Below are 16,552 nucleotides of genomic sequence, written 5' to 3' on the forward strand. Positions count from 1 at the left end.
TTAAAAACCTCCAAAGAAGAAGAGCTCACCACCTCCTGAGACCCCACTTAGTGTCTGAGATCTGATGAGAGTGGGCTATACCATGCCTCTTCCCCTCCCTTTAGATAATTGTAGATGTAAAAACCCCCAGTAATGCAGGGATGTATGACAGGTTAAGTTATTTTCATCATTACATGTTTCTTGTGTGCTGAGAATTCATGATGCCTTATGGCACAGAAAGACACAAAAAAGTTGGCAATCCAAGTACAGAACGGTTTCCTGTATTTTGCCACCATAGCAATACCACTGTTTGTGATTGGTTATATTCCAGTTGCAACACACCCAAGAAGTCAGGTGTTACCTATGTAGTTTTAATTTGCTCCCCCACCCTTCTCATTCCTGTGTTGGAAAAAAAAAAAAAGGTGTTTTCCAGAAGAGTATCACAACATTTCCCCTAGGCTGAAAACATTCTGTATCAATGGGTAACATAATGTCTGGTGCTTTAAAGGACCCCAAATGTAGGCCTTGTGTTTTGCTAATATTCTAGATAGGCAAAACATATATTGCGATGGTTTCTTTCAGAGGTTGATCATTTATAAGTAGTACTACCAGCGTTGGGGTTGACATCTCATTCTCTGGCTTTATCTTGTGCTTTGAGCAGTAAATGGACACACAGAAATTTAACTAGTCCTCTCCCCCACCATTCCCTAATAGCAGAGTATTTGAGAATGATTCTGAGGCCAGAAAGCATTTCTCCCATAGGCAGGGATGGAATTCTAGCGAGAGCTCCTTTGCATATTAGGCCACACATCCCTGATGTAGCCAATCCTCCAAGAGTTTACAAGGCTTTCGCTTGTAAGCTCTAGGAGGATTGGCTACATCAGGAGTGTGTGGCCTAATATGCAAAGGAGCTCCTGCTAGAATTCCACCCCTGCCCATAGGTAATATCTTTTAGTATTTTACACAATTCACATTGGCTGAAAATTCTCAGACTGAGGCCCTGGGCTGGTTTAGACATGTTTTGGTAAAACTTTGCCATGCCCTTTTCTAGATAGTGAGTTATTCTACCATAAAACTTTTCTTCACTATCAAAGCCTCCCATGTATCTAGCTGACCTATGACATGAAGTCCACCAACACTCAAAGGTTCAACATATTCCTCTTTTCCTCCGATTCATAGGATGCTGTGACCATATGCACCTTGGGAATAGGGACTGCTTTTGGAGAGTCGATTTTGGATAACACCCCTCGCCATGCGACTATCGTTACAAGGGAGAATAGTGAACTGCTTCGAATTGAGCAGAAGGATTTCAAGGCACTATGGGAGGTAAGCTCAAATGAATATGGGGCTGGTGAAAGTTATTAGGAAGAGAATGCAAAGCATAGTTGGCCTGATCCTGCCATTATATTGAATGCTCTAAGTACTAATGTTTCCTCTAGGCTGAGTTAGTGTGAGCTAGCTCACAGTTTTTTAGCCTCCGGCTCTCACGTTTTTGTCTAAGCTCAGGAAGGATGGCCCCAGAGCAAACTAATTTACAAAGCTCACAAGATTCCACAGCTTAGAGGGAGCATGGCACACCGCAGAATGGCAGGACTGGTGAAATCAGGAAAGTCTCTGTTTTGAGAAGTACCCCCCCACACACACTTTTCTGACTTGTTCCATAAAATGTGCATTATTCTGGATTCTCTGACGTCCATTCTTGCTTCCATCAGACTTGCTTTCTTTGATTATTTGCTACAGATAAAAAGTTTTTTGAAGCATGGGTGTTGTTTAGATGATCTTGTTGCTGCTTTTGTTTTGGCCTGCTTGTGGATCTTTAGTTCTGTTGCTGTAAAAGATTTTTGCTGCTAAATATTTCTTCGTGTTGCGGATGAAACCTTCTACCAGAAGTCTGGACAAGTTAGAATTGTCAGCAGGGTAACCGGGAGTGGGGGAGAAATCTCATTAGTTGGCATGTGGATGACAAACGATTGATGCTCTCATTGCTTTCAATTACTTGTGTCTTCATGCTTAATAAGCAGCATTCATGTATTAACATACTAATTTGGCAGACACTGAAGAAGAAATACTTTCGAGGTTTGGAAATGTGACCTGGAAAATGTTACATACACTGGGAAGGCTCATTTCAAGCAGTCTAGCTACCTGAGAGACATTCAGGTTTTGCTGTATCCTCAAGATGGATAGTTTCTTTATGTGAGAGTCCATAGAAATGGTAGAGAGCCTTTACACATCAGAATTTTTTTTATATAACACATTTTATTAGGTTTTTCAATATTTTTCCCCTTAAACAATTACAACATTAATCACATACAATATAACCAAATAAAAATAATAATAAAAATACAATACATACTATAAGTTATTTTGAAACCTTTACCATTCACTAAATACTGAGCCTTTACCTTTTGGTACAACCATGTTAACTAATTTCAAAGTAACCAGCTGATTCTAAGAAAACAGGAAAACGGAGAGTTTGAAGTTTGAAAGTCCTCCAGTAACACATCACATTGGAATTTAAAGGATGATGTCGCCTTGAATTAAAAATCTACAGGGAATGGGACTCAGTTGATCTTGATGGCCAATATCTTAATAGGATCTTTATTTATTTATTCAGTTTATACCCTGCCCTCCCCATCGAAGGAGGCTCAGAGTGGCTTACAGGCCAGTTGGCAGACATAAACATTAAAAACCCAACTAGAACAATAAAAACAATAGGTGCTATATATATATTACTAATGGTGAGTAGAAATTCAGCTCTTCCTGATTCAGTTCTTTGGCAGATTTAACTCATAATTGTCCCATCCAATACACCAGGTTGAGGCGGGGCCAAATTTTGAGGTACTGTGGATGGAAAATGCAGTCCAGGTCTGTGCTTCAGGAAGCTAGTCAGATCGTACCAGGCAGCAGTCTCTGATTTTAATCCAGGGGTGGAATTCTAGCAGGAGTTCCTTTGCATATTAGGCCATGCCCCCTGATGTAGCCAATCCTCCAAGAGCTTACAAGACTTTTTTTTTGTAAGCTCTTGGAGGATTGGCTACATCAGGGGTGTGTGGCCTAATATGCCAAGGAGCTCTTGCTAGAATTTCACCCCTGTTTTAATCTATTTAGCTGTTAAAGACTTGGTGGAAGAGCACCATTTTACAGGCCCTGCAGAATTGAAGAAGGCCCCACAGAAACCAGGGTTCAATGCTAATTCCCAAACCCAGTTATATGGCACAACTGTGGATTGCTTTTTGCAGGGCTTTTTCTGTAGCAGGAACTCCTTTGCATATTAGGCCACACATCCCTGATTTAGCCTATCCTCCGGGCTTACAGGGCTCTTAGTACAGAGCCTACTGTAAGCTCCAGGAGGATTGGCTACATTAGGGGTATGTGGCCTAATATGCAGAGATCCTGCTACAAAAAAAGCCCTGGCTTTTTGGCTTTCAGGCATAACTAGGCAACCCCAAATTCCTGGATTTTGTATCTTAAAGTGTTACTATTTGGCATCCTCAGAATGATCCCTCTTTTACTGCTCATTCCTTTTTATTCAGATCGAATGTTTACATTTAGTAGAATACTGCAGGCATTTATTTGCGCCTTTTATCAGTTATTGCTGCAACAGGCTGGGCCATGCGTAGAAATTGCTAATATTTGACATCCACTTTAGAAGAGCCAAAGACTTAACCGATGACAGTGATGGAAGACAATAACTCTTACCTGACACTATTGCAATCCTGAGGATGAAAAAAAAATGGATAATTGGGCTGGATTCTACTGAGCACACACAAGCTCTCTGGGGGGAGGGACAGTGGCTCAGTGGTAGAGCGTCTGCTTGGGGAGCAGAAGGTCCCAGGTTCAATCCCCGGCATCTCCAAAAAAGGGTCCAGGCAAATAGGTGTGAAAAAACCTCAGCTTGAGACCCTGGAGAGCCGCTGCCAGTCTGAGAAGACAATACTGACTTTGATGGACCAAAGGTCTGATTCAGTATAAGGCAGCTTCATATGTTCATATGTTCATATATGTTCTCCGAGGAGAGTTTTTTTTCTGGCATCCTCTTCTCCCTCCACCAAGTCGCAGTTGACTTATGACGACCTTATAGGGGTTTCGAGGCAAGAAACTTTCAGAGGTGGTTTGCCATTGCCTGCCTCTGAGTAGCAACCCTGGAATTCCCTGTTGGTCTACCATCTAAATACTAACCAGGGGCAACCCTGCTCAGCTTCTGAGAACTGATGAGACTGGGGTAGCCTTGGCCATCCACGTCAGGGCCCCCTTCTCCTAAAGGCTCCCAAAAGCTAGTGATGAGGGTAAGGGTAATTCTTATGGACAAAATACCAAATGAGACCACAGGGTGTGCAGTCAGGTTCTCTGGTAGTGCAAGGAGAGTGATTTGGGTTTGTAGGTTCCAACCCATTGTTTTTGTAAACTGCATTTGCCCGTTTGCTGTAGTGGGTAAGTGCGTGGACTCCTATCTGGGAGAACCAAGTTTGATTCCCCACTCCTCCACTTGCACCTGCTGGAATGGCCTTGGGTCAGCCGTAGCTCCGGCAGAGGTTGTCCTTGAAAGGGCAGCTGCTGTGAGAGCCCTCTCAGCCCCACCCACCTCACAGGGTGTCTGTTGTGGGGGGGAAAGATATAGGAGATTGTAAGCCGCTCTGAGACTCTGATTCAGAGAGAAGGGCGGGGTATAAATCTGCAGTCTCCTCCTCCTCTTCCTCCTCCTCCTCTTCCTCTTCCTCTTCTTCTTCTTCCTCCACTTCTTCTTCTTCTTCTTCTTCTTCTTCTTCTTCTTCTTCTTCTTCTTCTTCTTCTTCTTCTTCTTCTTCTTCTTCTTCTTCTTCTTCTTCTTCTCCTCTTAGCTTTAGAGTGCCTGCATTATTCAGCATTGCCGTAAATATGATTCCCTGCTTTTCTCACCATCTGTGCCTGGAAACAGCTCCATGACAGGAAGATATTAGGCAGGTGAAGTATTTCCCTTTCACTGCACCCCCAAGGAACTTCTCCAATTCCTTGTATTAAAGGCACAGATCCCTTGCTAGAAACAAAAACAAGAAATCACACATGGTGTATGTGTATTTGCGGGAGGGGAGGCTGTTCCATCAGTATCTTCAGAAATTTACTTTAACTTGGAGAATATTAACATGTTTTACTAGACTTTTCATTCAATATCCATTTTTAATATTCAATCAGAACAACTGATATTACCCTTATGGCATCAGTTACCAGAAAAAAATGGCTAGGTTTAATCTCTGAGGACTGTTTTCATTTAAGTAGCACTCTGTACGCAAGCATCTGCCTGTCCATAGATCATGTTTTTCCTCAGAGACGGTTAGTTTTACCCAGGCAGCTGTAGTGGCAGATTGTAAAAGGTTAAGAAAGAGGTCTGATCCTTTTATCTCCAAACCAAGAGGGCCTGAAAAGTGAACCCTCAGCTCCTTTGGGCTTTTAATTATTATGTTTAAAAAGAAAATGTCTGAGGATCCCCATGTGAGCTGTGCAAACAACCAAGCCAGCTTAGAAATTGGTATCAGATAAAAGCAAATAACAGTTTTAAAAGCGGAGTCTACCTATGCAAGGTGTCTCAGAGGTGATGTGCAGTGGTGGGTTTACTAATTCACCATATCTCTGATACACGTCCACGTTTTCAGGGATTTTGTTGCTTTTGGTGGTAATTCTTGCTGGTACTGAGTACTGGTACCTGGGGTGGGCCCCTTCCAAGTCCTTTGGGGAGAATTGGTGGAAATTGTTGCAACCTTATCTATGGCTACCATTACCTCTGTTTTTTCTTTTTTTAAAAGGTACTGCAAGATCTTAAATGGGTTTGTAAACAATACAGTACAGTATGAGAGCCCTCACTGTGTGTCTGTATGTTCTTTGGTTGGGTGAGTCACACAAACTTAGACAGGAAAGGAGTAAATTTGCTGAGAGGTGACTGTCTATTGGACTGTAGTGGAACTTCCTTAGATGAGAACAGACCAGCAAACAAGTATCTTATTCTACAGGAGAGAAAATTTTGCATAGTTAATACGTGTAGGGTTGGTATACATGCGTAACACCAGCAAGAGGAGTGTTTTCTTCAGGATAACCCAATGTGGAAGCCTTTAGTTCATTATTTGGAGAACTGCAAAATCTGGCTCCTCTTCTCACCAGGTATGGTAACAATGGACAAACTGTGTTTTTTATCTCGGCGCCACCTATATCTGATGTTCTTTGGATTACGTGACTATCTGAAAATTAATTTCCAAGTCAGCATTTATAAAAATGTGTTTAGAAATATAAAGTTACTCAGGAAATTGTTATATAAGCTTAATGTCAGAATGGAACTTGATGAACTCTTGAAAGGATCAGCATAAGAGCGGTTTTTTTAAAACCATCAAAACAAGATTAAACGTCTTAGTTCAAATCGATTTCTACCTACTGTCTGTGCCCTTACATCAACCACTTTAGCAGATTCATAAATGCCAGTTTTGTACTGAGGTATTAACATACACTGGTAAGAATTTTATTTGCAGTTCCAAGAATAAATTAAAAGCCTTTATTTACCTAAGCTGTAGCATGGTGGTAGGTGGTTTTGCAGATTTATAGCAAAATAGAGAGAAGGGGTTATTTCACCTTTTTAAAAAGAGAGAAAAATCTCATCCAGTCATTCCTTCTCAGCCTAACCTACCTCATAAGGTGGGTGTGAGGAGAAAGTGGAGGAATAGAGAATAACTTTTTTTCTGTCTTCAACTCCTTGTAAGAAACCAGTTAAGTCGACAGATGTTTTGTTTTAACTGTTTGGGTTTGAGAGGCAATAGCAATAGCAATGCTGTGTCAGTGTCACCAATTTTGATTTTTTAAAAACCTTTTAAATTTTGCAGACCAGAGATTTTCTCAGTTCATTTACGAAAGAGATCAAACTTGATATTTATACATGGTGAAAAATGAAGGCGAACTTCAATTTCTCAGTCCAGGCACTTAAATTATTGGGTTGATTTATAGAATACTATTCTGCCATTTCTTTTGCTCAGTAATCAGCTCTAGAAATCTTGGCTATGATTTACTGATTTCTCGCTAAGCAAGCCCTGCAGAGGGATAAAACCAGAGAGTTAATAAAGTGTGGAATATTTGGCTTTATCGGATGATCATGTGATTTGAAATAGTAGAGTGTTTTGAGACCCACAGAAGTACTAAAAGCTTAGTCAGAGAACATGCAGGTGTCTGTAACTGCATGATGTCATGCTCTTTGCAGATGGCTCAGATTCATCTAGTCCAATATGGCTTCATTTGTAAAATTTAGGAGAAAGAGATCTGGGAGTGTAGCACAGAGATCTGATAGTACCCTGCAAGATGTCAGCTGCGTTATTCTGCCTTGTAATATGACAGTGACAAGAAAAAAGGTGGGAAATAAGCAGGTGTTCTCGTGTCATTCTGAAATGCATCCAATAGCTGATGCCAAGCGAAGAGAAGCAGTATCTTGTAGCATCTAAGCATTCCTGTGAGGGTGACAACAGACATAAGAGGAACAGAAGCAATGTGTTATTGTGGACGTTGTGCTGAAAACACACATTTTTATGTCTTGGGGGCAAGCTCTGAAAGTCTTTTTGCAGATTTGAACATGGTTCAACACATGGTTCAAATCTGCAAAAACCAGAAACACTGATTGCTTTTCTAAAAGAGAAATGACCTCTGTGTTGTAACCATGGCAGGCACTGTCTGGCTAGCACCTGTGAAATTACCAACACTCCTCACATAACCTTAACACTCAGAGCAGTTTTGCAATTAAAAGAAGCTTCCTTTTGTAGATAGTGATAGGCAGTGCCTGACACACATACAAAATTTGCGGCTCATGAGACCATTTTGCTTGGTTTACAGGCCCAGTTGCCTGCCTGGGGGACCAAGGTGAGTTCCTAAGGTGCAGGTAGCGCTGCTGGGGCTCAGCTTGCTCCTGGTGTACCTGGCCAAGTACATCCTAGCCATGCCTTTCCTTGCTTCTTTTGCCAGCATATTATCATCTTCCTAAGTAGAAGAACCACCGTTTTGTAATTTACTTTATTTAAAACATATTTATTCTGTTGTAGGACTAGGGCTGCCAAAACTTCTGGTTTTTCCATAAAGTTTCCAGTGATTCCTAGAGCTACCCTTTGTCACTTCTGGGTAGCTCTAGGAATTACCAGGAACTCTATGGTAAGAACTTCCTGTAAGTAGAAGAGGCCTTATTTTTCTTCTGAATTTTGTCTTGGGACACTACTACTCTCCACAATTTTTCTGCCACAGTTATGGCTCTCAAGGTAATGAATAGTTAGAAGACAACTACTTTAATACACATAAATAACTAAAAATACAAGGGGTGCTAATAATCAAACACCAAACACAACAAAAATGGTCTTCACCTGCTGGCAGAAGATAAAAACGGAGGCTAGACATGAGGGAATTCCATAGAATACACTTTTTCATGTTGCCTCCCTATCTAGCTTCAGGGGGTCTCCGAAGATGTCTGAAAAAGGTTGGGTAGATTCATATGGGAATAGGTGGTCTTTAATTTTATTCACTCCTGAATAAAATATAAAACTTTACACATCAATACCAGTGCTTTGAATTGGGTCCTGAAGAAAATTGGAAGCCACTGTAGCTTTTAAATATAGGGAGGTAGATCCAACCATCCTCTAGGCCCTAGGGGGTCTACCTCAAACCTAAAGGACCTTCCTCCAATTTAAGTGACCGTTCCTCCAAAAGAATAGAGACATGTTGGAGGAAGGTTTCAGTCTCTTTCCTTTATTATTAAGCTCGTATGACCAAACGTCTTGAGCATAAAACGAATACATCATGACAGGTCGAAGAAACAAAACCATCATTAGAAAATGCTATAGAAGAGACAAAAGGCAAAATACAGAACAATAAAATATATGGCTCCCATAAAAGTCTAAAACACATTGGAAACAAGTATAACAGTGGCAGGTCAGCAAGATAATATTCATTTTAGCTGCATTTTAAGGAGATCACTATTGTCAAATATTTTGCAAGAGATCACGTTATGTCTGGTTTAAAATCTGCTAACAATAGAGATACCACCCAGGATGCATCAGGAAGCTGATATCTGGGCAGAATAGGGGAAATTCAAAGAGCCCTGGGTCTCTGGAGATTCTGGGGGTGGAGCCTGAGGAGGGCATGATTTGGGGAAGGGAAGGGACTTCAGTGGGGTATAATGCCATAAGGTGTGGCCAGGTGAACTGATTCCATAGGGCCAAGTGAACTGATTTGTATCATGTGGAGATCAGTTGTAATCCTAGGAGATCTCCAGCCACCACCTGGGGGTTGGCAGTCATAGTAGTAGACTTTTACCTTTGCACCGCTACTGCTATTGGCAGATCTTGCATATTTCCCAGAAGTCATACCTGGCGAGCTATGGGTTCACTGTAATTTCTTGGAGACCTGGGCCTAGAAGAGTGTTGAAAACCAACCAAGATTGTCCCACTTTTTCTGCAGGGCCCACACCAGGAATATTTTAGTGGGTTGGGTTTTTCTTTGGAGGTTGTGCATAGGTACAGGGGGATGGGGTAGGTATGATAAAGGAGCTCTTTTCTCCTCCCTGCTATCCTAAGCAGAGTTGCACCCTTTTGTGTCCATTGAAGTCTGAAGATTTAGAAGGATGTAACAGTATTACAGGATTGCACGGCCAGCCTCCTGCCATGATGAGGCAATTCAACAATGAAGCAGGCTGTTTGAGGTTTCTCAGATATGATCATTTGTGATTTGCAGTTGAGCCCTTCTAGCTTCTAGCAGATTAGGGGGCTATACAGATTCCACCACACAGAAACAAGGTTTTGTGAGCTATGTACTTAATTGCCTTCCCATCCCACTAACCCAGTTTCTTGAGACAGAATTTTAAGAGGGAGATGGCACCAGGATCCCGCAGAGAAACAAGCGAATTTTAGCCTTCTCTGCCTGCTATTTGGTTTAATCAAAAGGGACATTCATAGTGCAGTCCTAAGCAGAGTAACTCCAGTCTAAGGTCATTGAAGTCAGTGGGTTTAGACTGGAGTGTCTCAGCATAGGATTGCACTGTTAGGCTCTGACCAGTCATGCGTAAGTCTTTGAGATGTACCCCATGCCAGGTTTTTAATTAAAATGCAGTGTTTAGGGGAGAAATCAAGAAAGACACCCTGATTCATGTCTCTCTACGGATCCAAGATTAATTTGGTTGTTTTGAAGTCAAAGCATTATCTGGTAGGACATTTGTACATGTGAGCAGGCAAGTAATAAGTCAAATGAATGAAGTCTCATTTAAGTATGCGTAAAAAGTGTAATCTTTTGAAATGGAATACACACATCTTAACGTGACTCTTCAGCCCTCTGATGATAATGTCAGTTTGATCCCTACATCTATCCAAATGAGGGATGTAATCCTAAAATAATATGACAAATATACCACACTAGGCTAAAGATGGAGGATAGGATTGCCAGTCTTCAGATGGTGCCTCAAGATCTCTGGAATTCCAACACATCTCCAAGTGACAGAGATCAGTTCCCCTTGAGAAAATGGGTGCTTTGGAAGGTGAAGTCTATAGTATTATCCCCATCGAAGCCCTTTCCTAAACCTCGCCCTCAGGCTCCCCCCTCCCCCCAAATCTCCAGATTTTTCCCAACCTAGAGCTGGCAATGTTAATGGAGGATGCCATCCTTTAATGTTCTAGTAAGAACCTCCAAGTGGTGACTGGAGATCTCTGGGATTACAATCGATCTCTGCATTGTTGGCTTTATCCTCTCTCTCACTCCTCTTTCCCAGTGTACAGTTTAAAAAAATTACTCCAGCACTTGGGCTTCCTTTGTGTGTGGTTCCACCTCCCATGATGGCTATTTCGTGGCTGTGCCCACCAAGCTATGTCAGAATTCCAAAGGTGCCTAAATGCTTAGACAGGTTTGGGGGGGACGGACCCCTGCTGTATACCATTTCTTTCTTGTAATTTGCAGACTACGCCCCTCATCTCCTGCATCTGTTCTAGATGTTTGGTGATTGGTTTTTTCTAGCTGAGAAAGGGTTTGTTAGAAAAGCCTTTTAAAGCAAGTTTGGCTAACCATTTTCTTGTCAAAAAATTGTCCTTTAAGTGAACATTTGCTTTTTATGTCAAAAATATACCATTCTCCCCGGATCCCTGCATATTTTATATGTATAAGGATTTTCATTGTTATGAGAACAGTGCAATAACTATTGTATTTTGTAAAACAAAAACGACAAAATCCCCTCTGTTTATATTTCTGGATTTTGAATTTACACAGTTTATCCTGCCATGCTTGTTCTCATAGTCATGTGTAACTAAGGTTATTTTGGGGATTTATATTTTTTAATCTGTCAGCTGAAGTCTTCCTTTGGCTTCTTTTCAAATGCATCTGGCTTCGTCAAAACATTAAGTGGTTATGCTTTCTAGAAGCAGCGCTGCTCCTCTTGGTTCCAAATTAAAATGGATCTGCTGTTGGTTAGCTATTTTTGCTTTAATAATAATTAGCTTTTACATATTTACAGCCACGGTGGTATCTACTGTAATACGTTTAATTTATTTCAGAATTACTTGGATAATGCATGAGGCAGAAGCTGGGCTTTGTGTCACAAGATGAGATGAGGATAGAAGATATTACATTGGTGAGAAAAGTATAATGGAAGGAAGGAACATTTTCTTTTCTTGGGCAATATTTTACACAAGATAGAGTTGAACATATGAACATATGAAGCTGCCTTATACTGAATCAGACCCTCGGTCCATCAAAGTCAATATTGTCTACTCAGATTGGTAGCGGCTCTCCAGGGTCTCAAGCTGAGGTTTTTCACACCTGTTTGCCTGGACCCTTTTTAGTTGGAGATGCTGGGGATTGAACCTGGGACCTTTTGCTTACCAAGCAGATGCTCTACCACTGAGCCACCATCCCTCCCCTGTACCACTGAGCCACCATTCCTCCCCTAGGCTAGTGATGGTGTTCCCTGATGCCCACTCACTTTTCCTCCAAAGCAAATAGCCAATCCTGGCTTGCTTTTACATAGTTCAAATAAAGAGCTGCTTCAGAAGTGTGCACATAGTTTTATTTTTGTGCCTACAGGGAGCACCAGTTTGGAAACAGCTGCCTTCATCGTAGGAGGATGCCTGGCTCAGAACCTCTTTAACCATTTACTGAACTTCCAGAAGCTTTGGGATTGAACCTAGCTAGGGTTGTCAGCCCCCAGGAGCAAGATGTAGGTGGAGACTTCAAAATCAGCTTCAGTGATGCCATGGCAACACTTCCAGTTTCGGTACCAGAAGTGATGTCATGGTGTCAACCTGTGCTTTAGAAATGTCCTCAAATCTCTATGGCTTTTTACTTAGGCTGGGGGCCCTGGATTGGACAAAAGTAGAAATTCTGAATTGAGTGACTACAGCACCACTCAGTAAAAATCAAAAAAGCCAATTGTAGGTGTGATAGAAAGCAAAGACTCTTCTTCCATTTGTTCTTTCTTTCTAGGTTGTTTAAACTGGCTTCTTCCTTCTGGCAGTGTGACCGGGGAAATTAGGATTTTTTTTATACAGTAATGAAGAGGAAAACTTAATACCCTTCTAAATTAGGTATGAGGGTCATCATGTATGCCTATGGGGTTCATTTTGACTGAAGTGGAAAAGTTGCTGAAGACCATGGCAACAAAGTACTCTTCCTGAGGTGAAGTGCAGCTGTGCGAAGATGGAAGCAAGAGGAGATGAGTTCCCCCACAAGAGTTCTGAATAAAAACTGAGGATTTTGAGGCTTTGAGAATTCCAAATCGATAACCTGATAACATGGTTTATCAGTAAGTTAAGGGTGAGTCCTCCAGAGTGGAAGCAGTAAACAAACTCCAGAAAATGTAGTTAAGGTTCAGACCATTAAAGAAAGCGACAAAGGACGAGCAGGGAAACAGCTTTATAACGAGCTGGAGTCAGAAATAATTCCAAGAGCCAGAGAGAATTGTCTCTGGGGATAAATTAAGAGCAAGCCTGTCAACCAAGCAAGTTCTCAAAAGAAACTTAGTTCCTTATGACCAATTTGATTTTTTCTGTCCCCCCCCCCCCTCTATGTTCAGACAAAGCAACTGAACTACCAAAATGGGGGTGGGGGAAAATACTGTATATGTAGAGAGTGAAGCATTAGACTAGGGGGCGTTTTGTGTGTGTGTGTATTTCTGTGTGTGTGCTGTGCATACATTCCTGGAAGTAATCGTTGACTTCTGGCGACCCCTGCTGGGGCGTGGACATTTCAGACAGGTGGGTTCTATTGCCTGCCTCTGCATCTGGGACCTGTTATTCCTTGGAGGACTCCCATCTAGGGTTGGCAGCCTCCAGTGGGACCTGGGAATCCCCCAGAATTTCAGCTCATCTCCAGACTTCCCCTGGAGAAAATTGATACTTTGGAGAGTGGATTTAATGGCATTGTACCTCACTGAGGTACTTGTCCTCTCCAGACTCCATCTCTAGGAGGTTCCCAAGCTGCATTTGACAACCCTACCCCGCCATCCCCTGCTGGTGGCCAGCAGTAACCTAGCAACCATACTTCCATCCAAGTATTTGCCAGGGTCAGCCCTGCTTACCTTCTGAGATCTAATGAGATTGGGCTAGCTTGGGCTATCCAGCTCAGAGCTAGCATTTGACTAGTGTTCATGGCTTTCATGGCTGGTAGGATATGGGATAAAGGAAATTGGATAAAGGAAAAACTACTGCTGTATTAATATATGTTAATACTATATATATAAAATGTGTGTGTGTGTGTGTGTATGTATTAACATATATAATATAATTACGTTTTGGTTTTGTCCATAATGGAGACCAAAAGCAATTTACGATGTCATTCTCCCTGCCTCCGTTTTAACCTCACAGCAGCCCTGTGAGGTAGGTTAGGCTGAGAGGTAGGTTAGGCTGTGAGGTAGGTTAGTCTGAGGTCATCCAGTCAGCTTCCACAGCTTAGTGGGGATTCACTCAGGTGTGCTTGATCCTTTTCTAGATGAAAGCATAAGATCACTCAGCCTTGTAAATGGCTATATATTTAGTTTAGATTTCTAATATATACAAATGGTCACCAAGTAGGTATTGACCACCTTGCAGGCCTCTGTACTCCTTATATAATGACCCATAAAATCATCTGTCGATGGGGAAAATAGGAGATATCAGTGAATGTAAAACGTATTACTGAAAGATGAAAGTAGCCCGGCCATTCAGTTTTCTGATTTTTGTATCTATTGCACTTATTTCTTTGGTTCTTTGCCTCCTTTCTACTGCTAACAATGCTGCTACAGTAAAGTGGAGCAGAGGGGACAGAGTGGGAGCTTGGGGGCAGGATATGCATATAGTGAAACAGGCACCATGATGTAACTTTCCAGAAACCCCAAAGTGACATTAGGTAGCTCTGTGAGTCCTAGTTCTAGAGCTACTCAAGATCACTTCTGAATTTCCCCTGGAAGTGATGTCACAATGCACATGATGCAGAGTTGTTTTATGCAGCAGGAGGCCTGCCAACTCTAGAGGGGAGAAAAGAATAAACCAGACAATTGTTACAGAAAGCGTCGTTATAAAGGCTAATTATAAATAAATGATTCTTACATTGTGGCATTATTCAGGTGTGAATAATATTTACCACAATTTCAATATTATAAATTGAATATTTTAACTTTAGTGGTTGTTTTTTGGTTTAATGGTAGAATTTCAATAACATAACAGACAGGAGAATTACTGTTTTCATATCATTTATTTATAATTAGCCTTTATCACGGTATTTTCATAACTAGGGATGGGCACGAAATGCGAAAATGGTGGTTCATTTCGTTTCATGGTTCGTTGGTTTGACCAATTCGATGGTTTGTTTCATTTCATTTTTTAAAAAAAATTCTGAATGAATTGTGGTTCTTTGGTTCATTTGGTTCGGGAGGGCTGGAAAGAGCCAGCATGGTGTGAATGTGCCTGCCATGATAGCATCACCTGGAACTGATGATATCATGCTGGGCATGTTTGCCAGGGTGACGTGCCTGGCGCGATGGCATCACTTCTGAGTGACATCATCATTCTGAGTATGTCATGACACGCAAGGAGGATCCTCCACTGATAACAACATAGGTGAACTGCCAAAAACAAGCCACTTCGTTTTGCAAGTTGTGCATAGTGCAAGTACCTGAACCGATTCAGAATGAACCATGAATCGGCTGTTTTAGGAATGAATTGTGATTCATGCTTTGATTTGGGCCCATCCCTATCTGTAACCTAGAGCGGGGAAGCAAGCATCTAGAATACTCTTTTCATAGCAAAACCATCCTTGGTTGGCTTACAACACCAGTAAAGCAGAGAAACTCATCTCTCTGCAGTCCATGTTTTTCCTCTTATGCTCTAGAGGGAATCTTACCAATAAACTAGGAACCACTGCCATGCTGCTCAAATTAGTGTCATGCTGTGCAAATTTGCATTCTCATATTTTTGCATATGGGAGTGCAGTTGGTTACTCAGAACCTCATGGAAGGCCATGCATTTTTTCTACTTGGGGATGACTAACCAGAGAATCAAAGATGGGTCAACAGAGAATCAAAGATGGGTCAAACAGTAGCACCAGCTACTGTTTGCTCTGACTGAGAAGAAGAAACCCTTGGGAATCAGTCCCATGTTGCATGTGGCAATACTGCCAGCTCATTCATTTCCCACGTTTTGAAACTTTTAATGACATAAAAGTAGACTTAGTGCAATTCTAAACTCCTAAACAGAATTATACCCTTCTAAGGTAGCTGGCTCAAGGTTGACTCAGCCTTCCATCCTTCCGAGGTCAGTAAAATGAGTACCCAGCTTGCTGGGGTAAGTGTAGATGACTGGGGAAAGCAATGGCAAACCACCCCATAAAAAGTCTGCCAAGAAAACGTAATGCGACGTCACCCCAGAGTTGGAAATGACTGGTGCTTGCATAGGGAACTATATTTACCTTTTAACAGAGGTCATTTTGTAGAAAAATGGGTGGTGGAGCTCATCCAGGGATTGTTATGCAGCTGCGCATACTATTCAATGGACAAGGAGGTGGAACTCTTGAAAGCAATGGATGATGGGGGCACCTTCTTTGGGGGCCCATAGAAAGTCCAATCCTTTTAAAACTTGGGATTTTTAAAAAAGAGAGACATCAGCAGGTATGCTGCAAATTTGGTGTCTCTACTTCAACAAACAACTCACAGACTCTCAAGATCAATTCTCCATTATACCACATGAGGACGGACCCCATAGAGTATAACATAGCCGAATAATTTGGGTTTTCCAAATATTTACCTGAATCTCAATACCGTACCAGTATTGGGATTTGGAAATATCAGGAAATACCAATATTTTTCAGGTCTAGTAGACCTGAATCCAGAAAAAAAAAAAAAAATCTTGCAAACCCTTAGAGTTCACTTCTCGCTAGATCCAGCTGCCCTCCTTTTTGGAGGTGGTTATGAATGTGCTATTAGCAGGGCTTTCTAAATCCTGTGCTGCCGTTGCGGATTGGCCCATTTCGCATTATTTCACTTTGGCCATTATGCATAGGAGCACCCGATGTGTGCATATTTGTGTTAACTGGCTATGTAGTATTTTCAATTGTATATTATCTGTATCGAATTCCTAAC

General features: G+C 41.6%; 1 protein-coding gene across 2 annotated transcripts in view; it reads left to right on the forward strand.

Annotated features, from left to right (window-relative positions):
* RAPGEF4 (Rap guanine nucleotide exchange factor 4) overlaps window positions 1-16,552 on the forward strand; it is a 252,831-nt gene that overhangs the window by 57,001 nt on the left and 179,278 nt on the right. For both annotated transcript variants that reach the window (XM_060257080.1, XM_060257079.1), the window contains exon 4: window positions 1,159-1,305. In XM_060257080.1, the coding sequence (XP_060113063.1) occupies window positions 1,159-1,305 (147 nt within the window). The remainder of the gene's footprint in view (window positions 1-1,158; window positions 1,306-16,552) is intronic.

Source organism: Heteronotia binoei, chromosome 16 (assembly GCF_032191835.1).
Source record: "Heteronotia binoei isolate CCM8104 ecotype False Entrance Well chromosome 16, APGP_CSIRO_Hbin_v1, whole genome shotgun sequence".
NCBI classification, from domain to species: domain Eukaryota; kingdom Metazoa; phylum Chordata; class Lepidosauria; order Squamata; family Gekkonidae; genus Heteronotia; species Heteronotia binoei.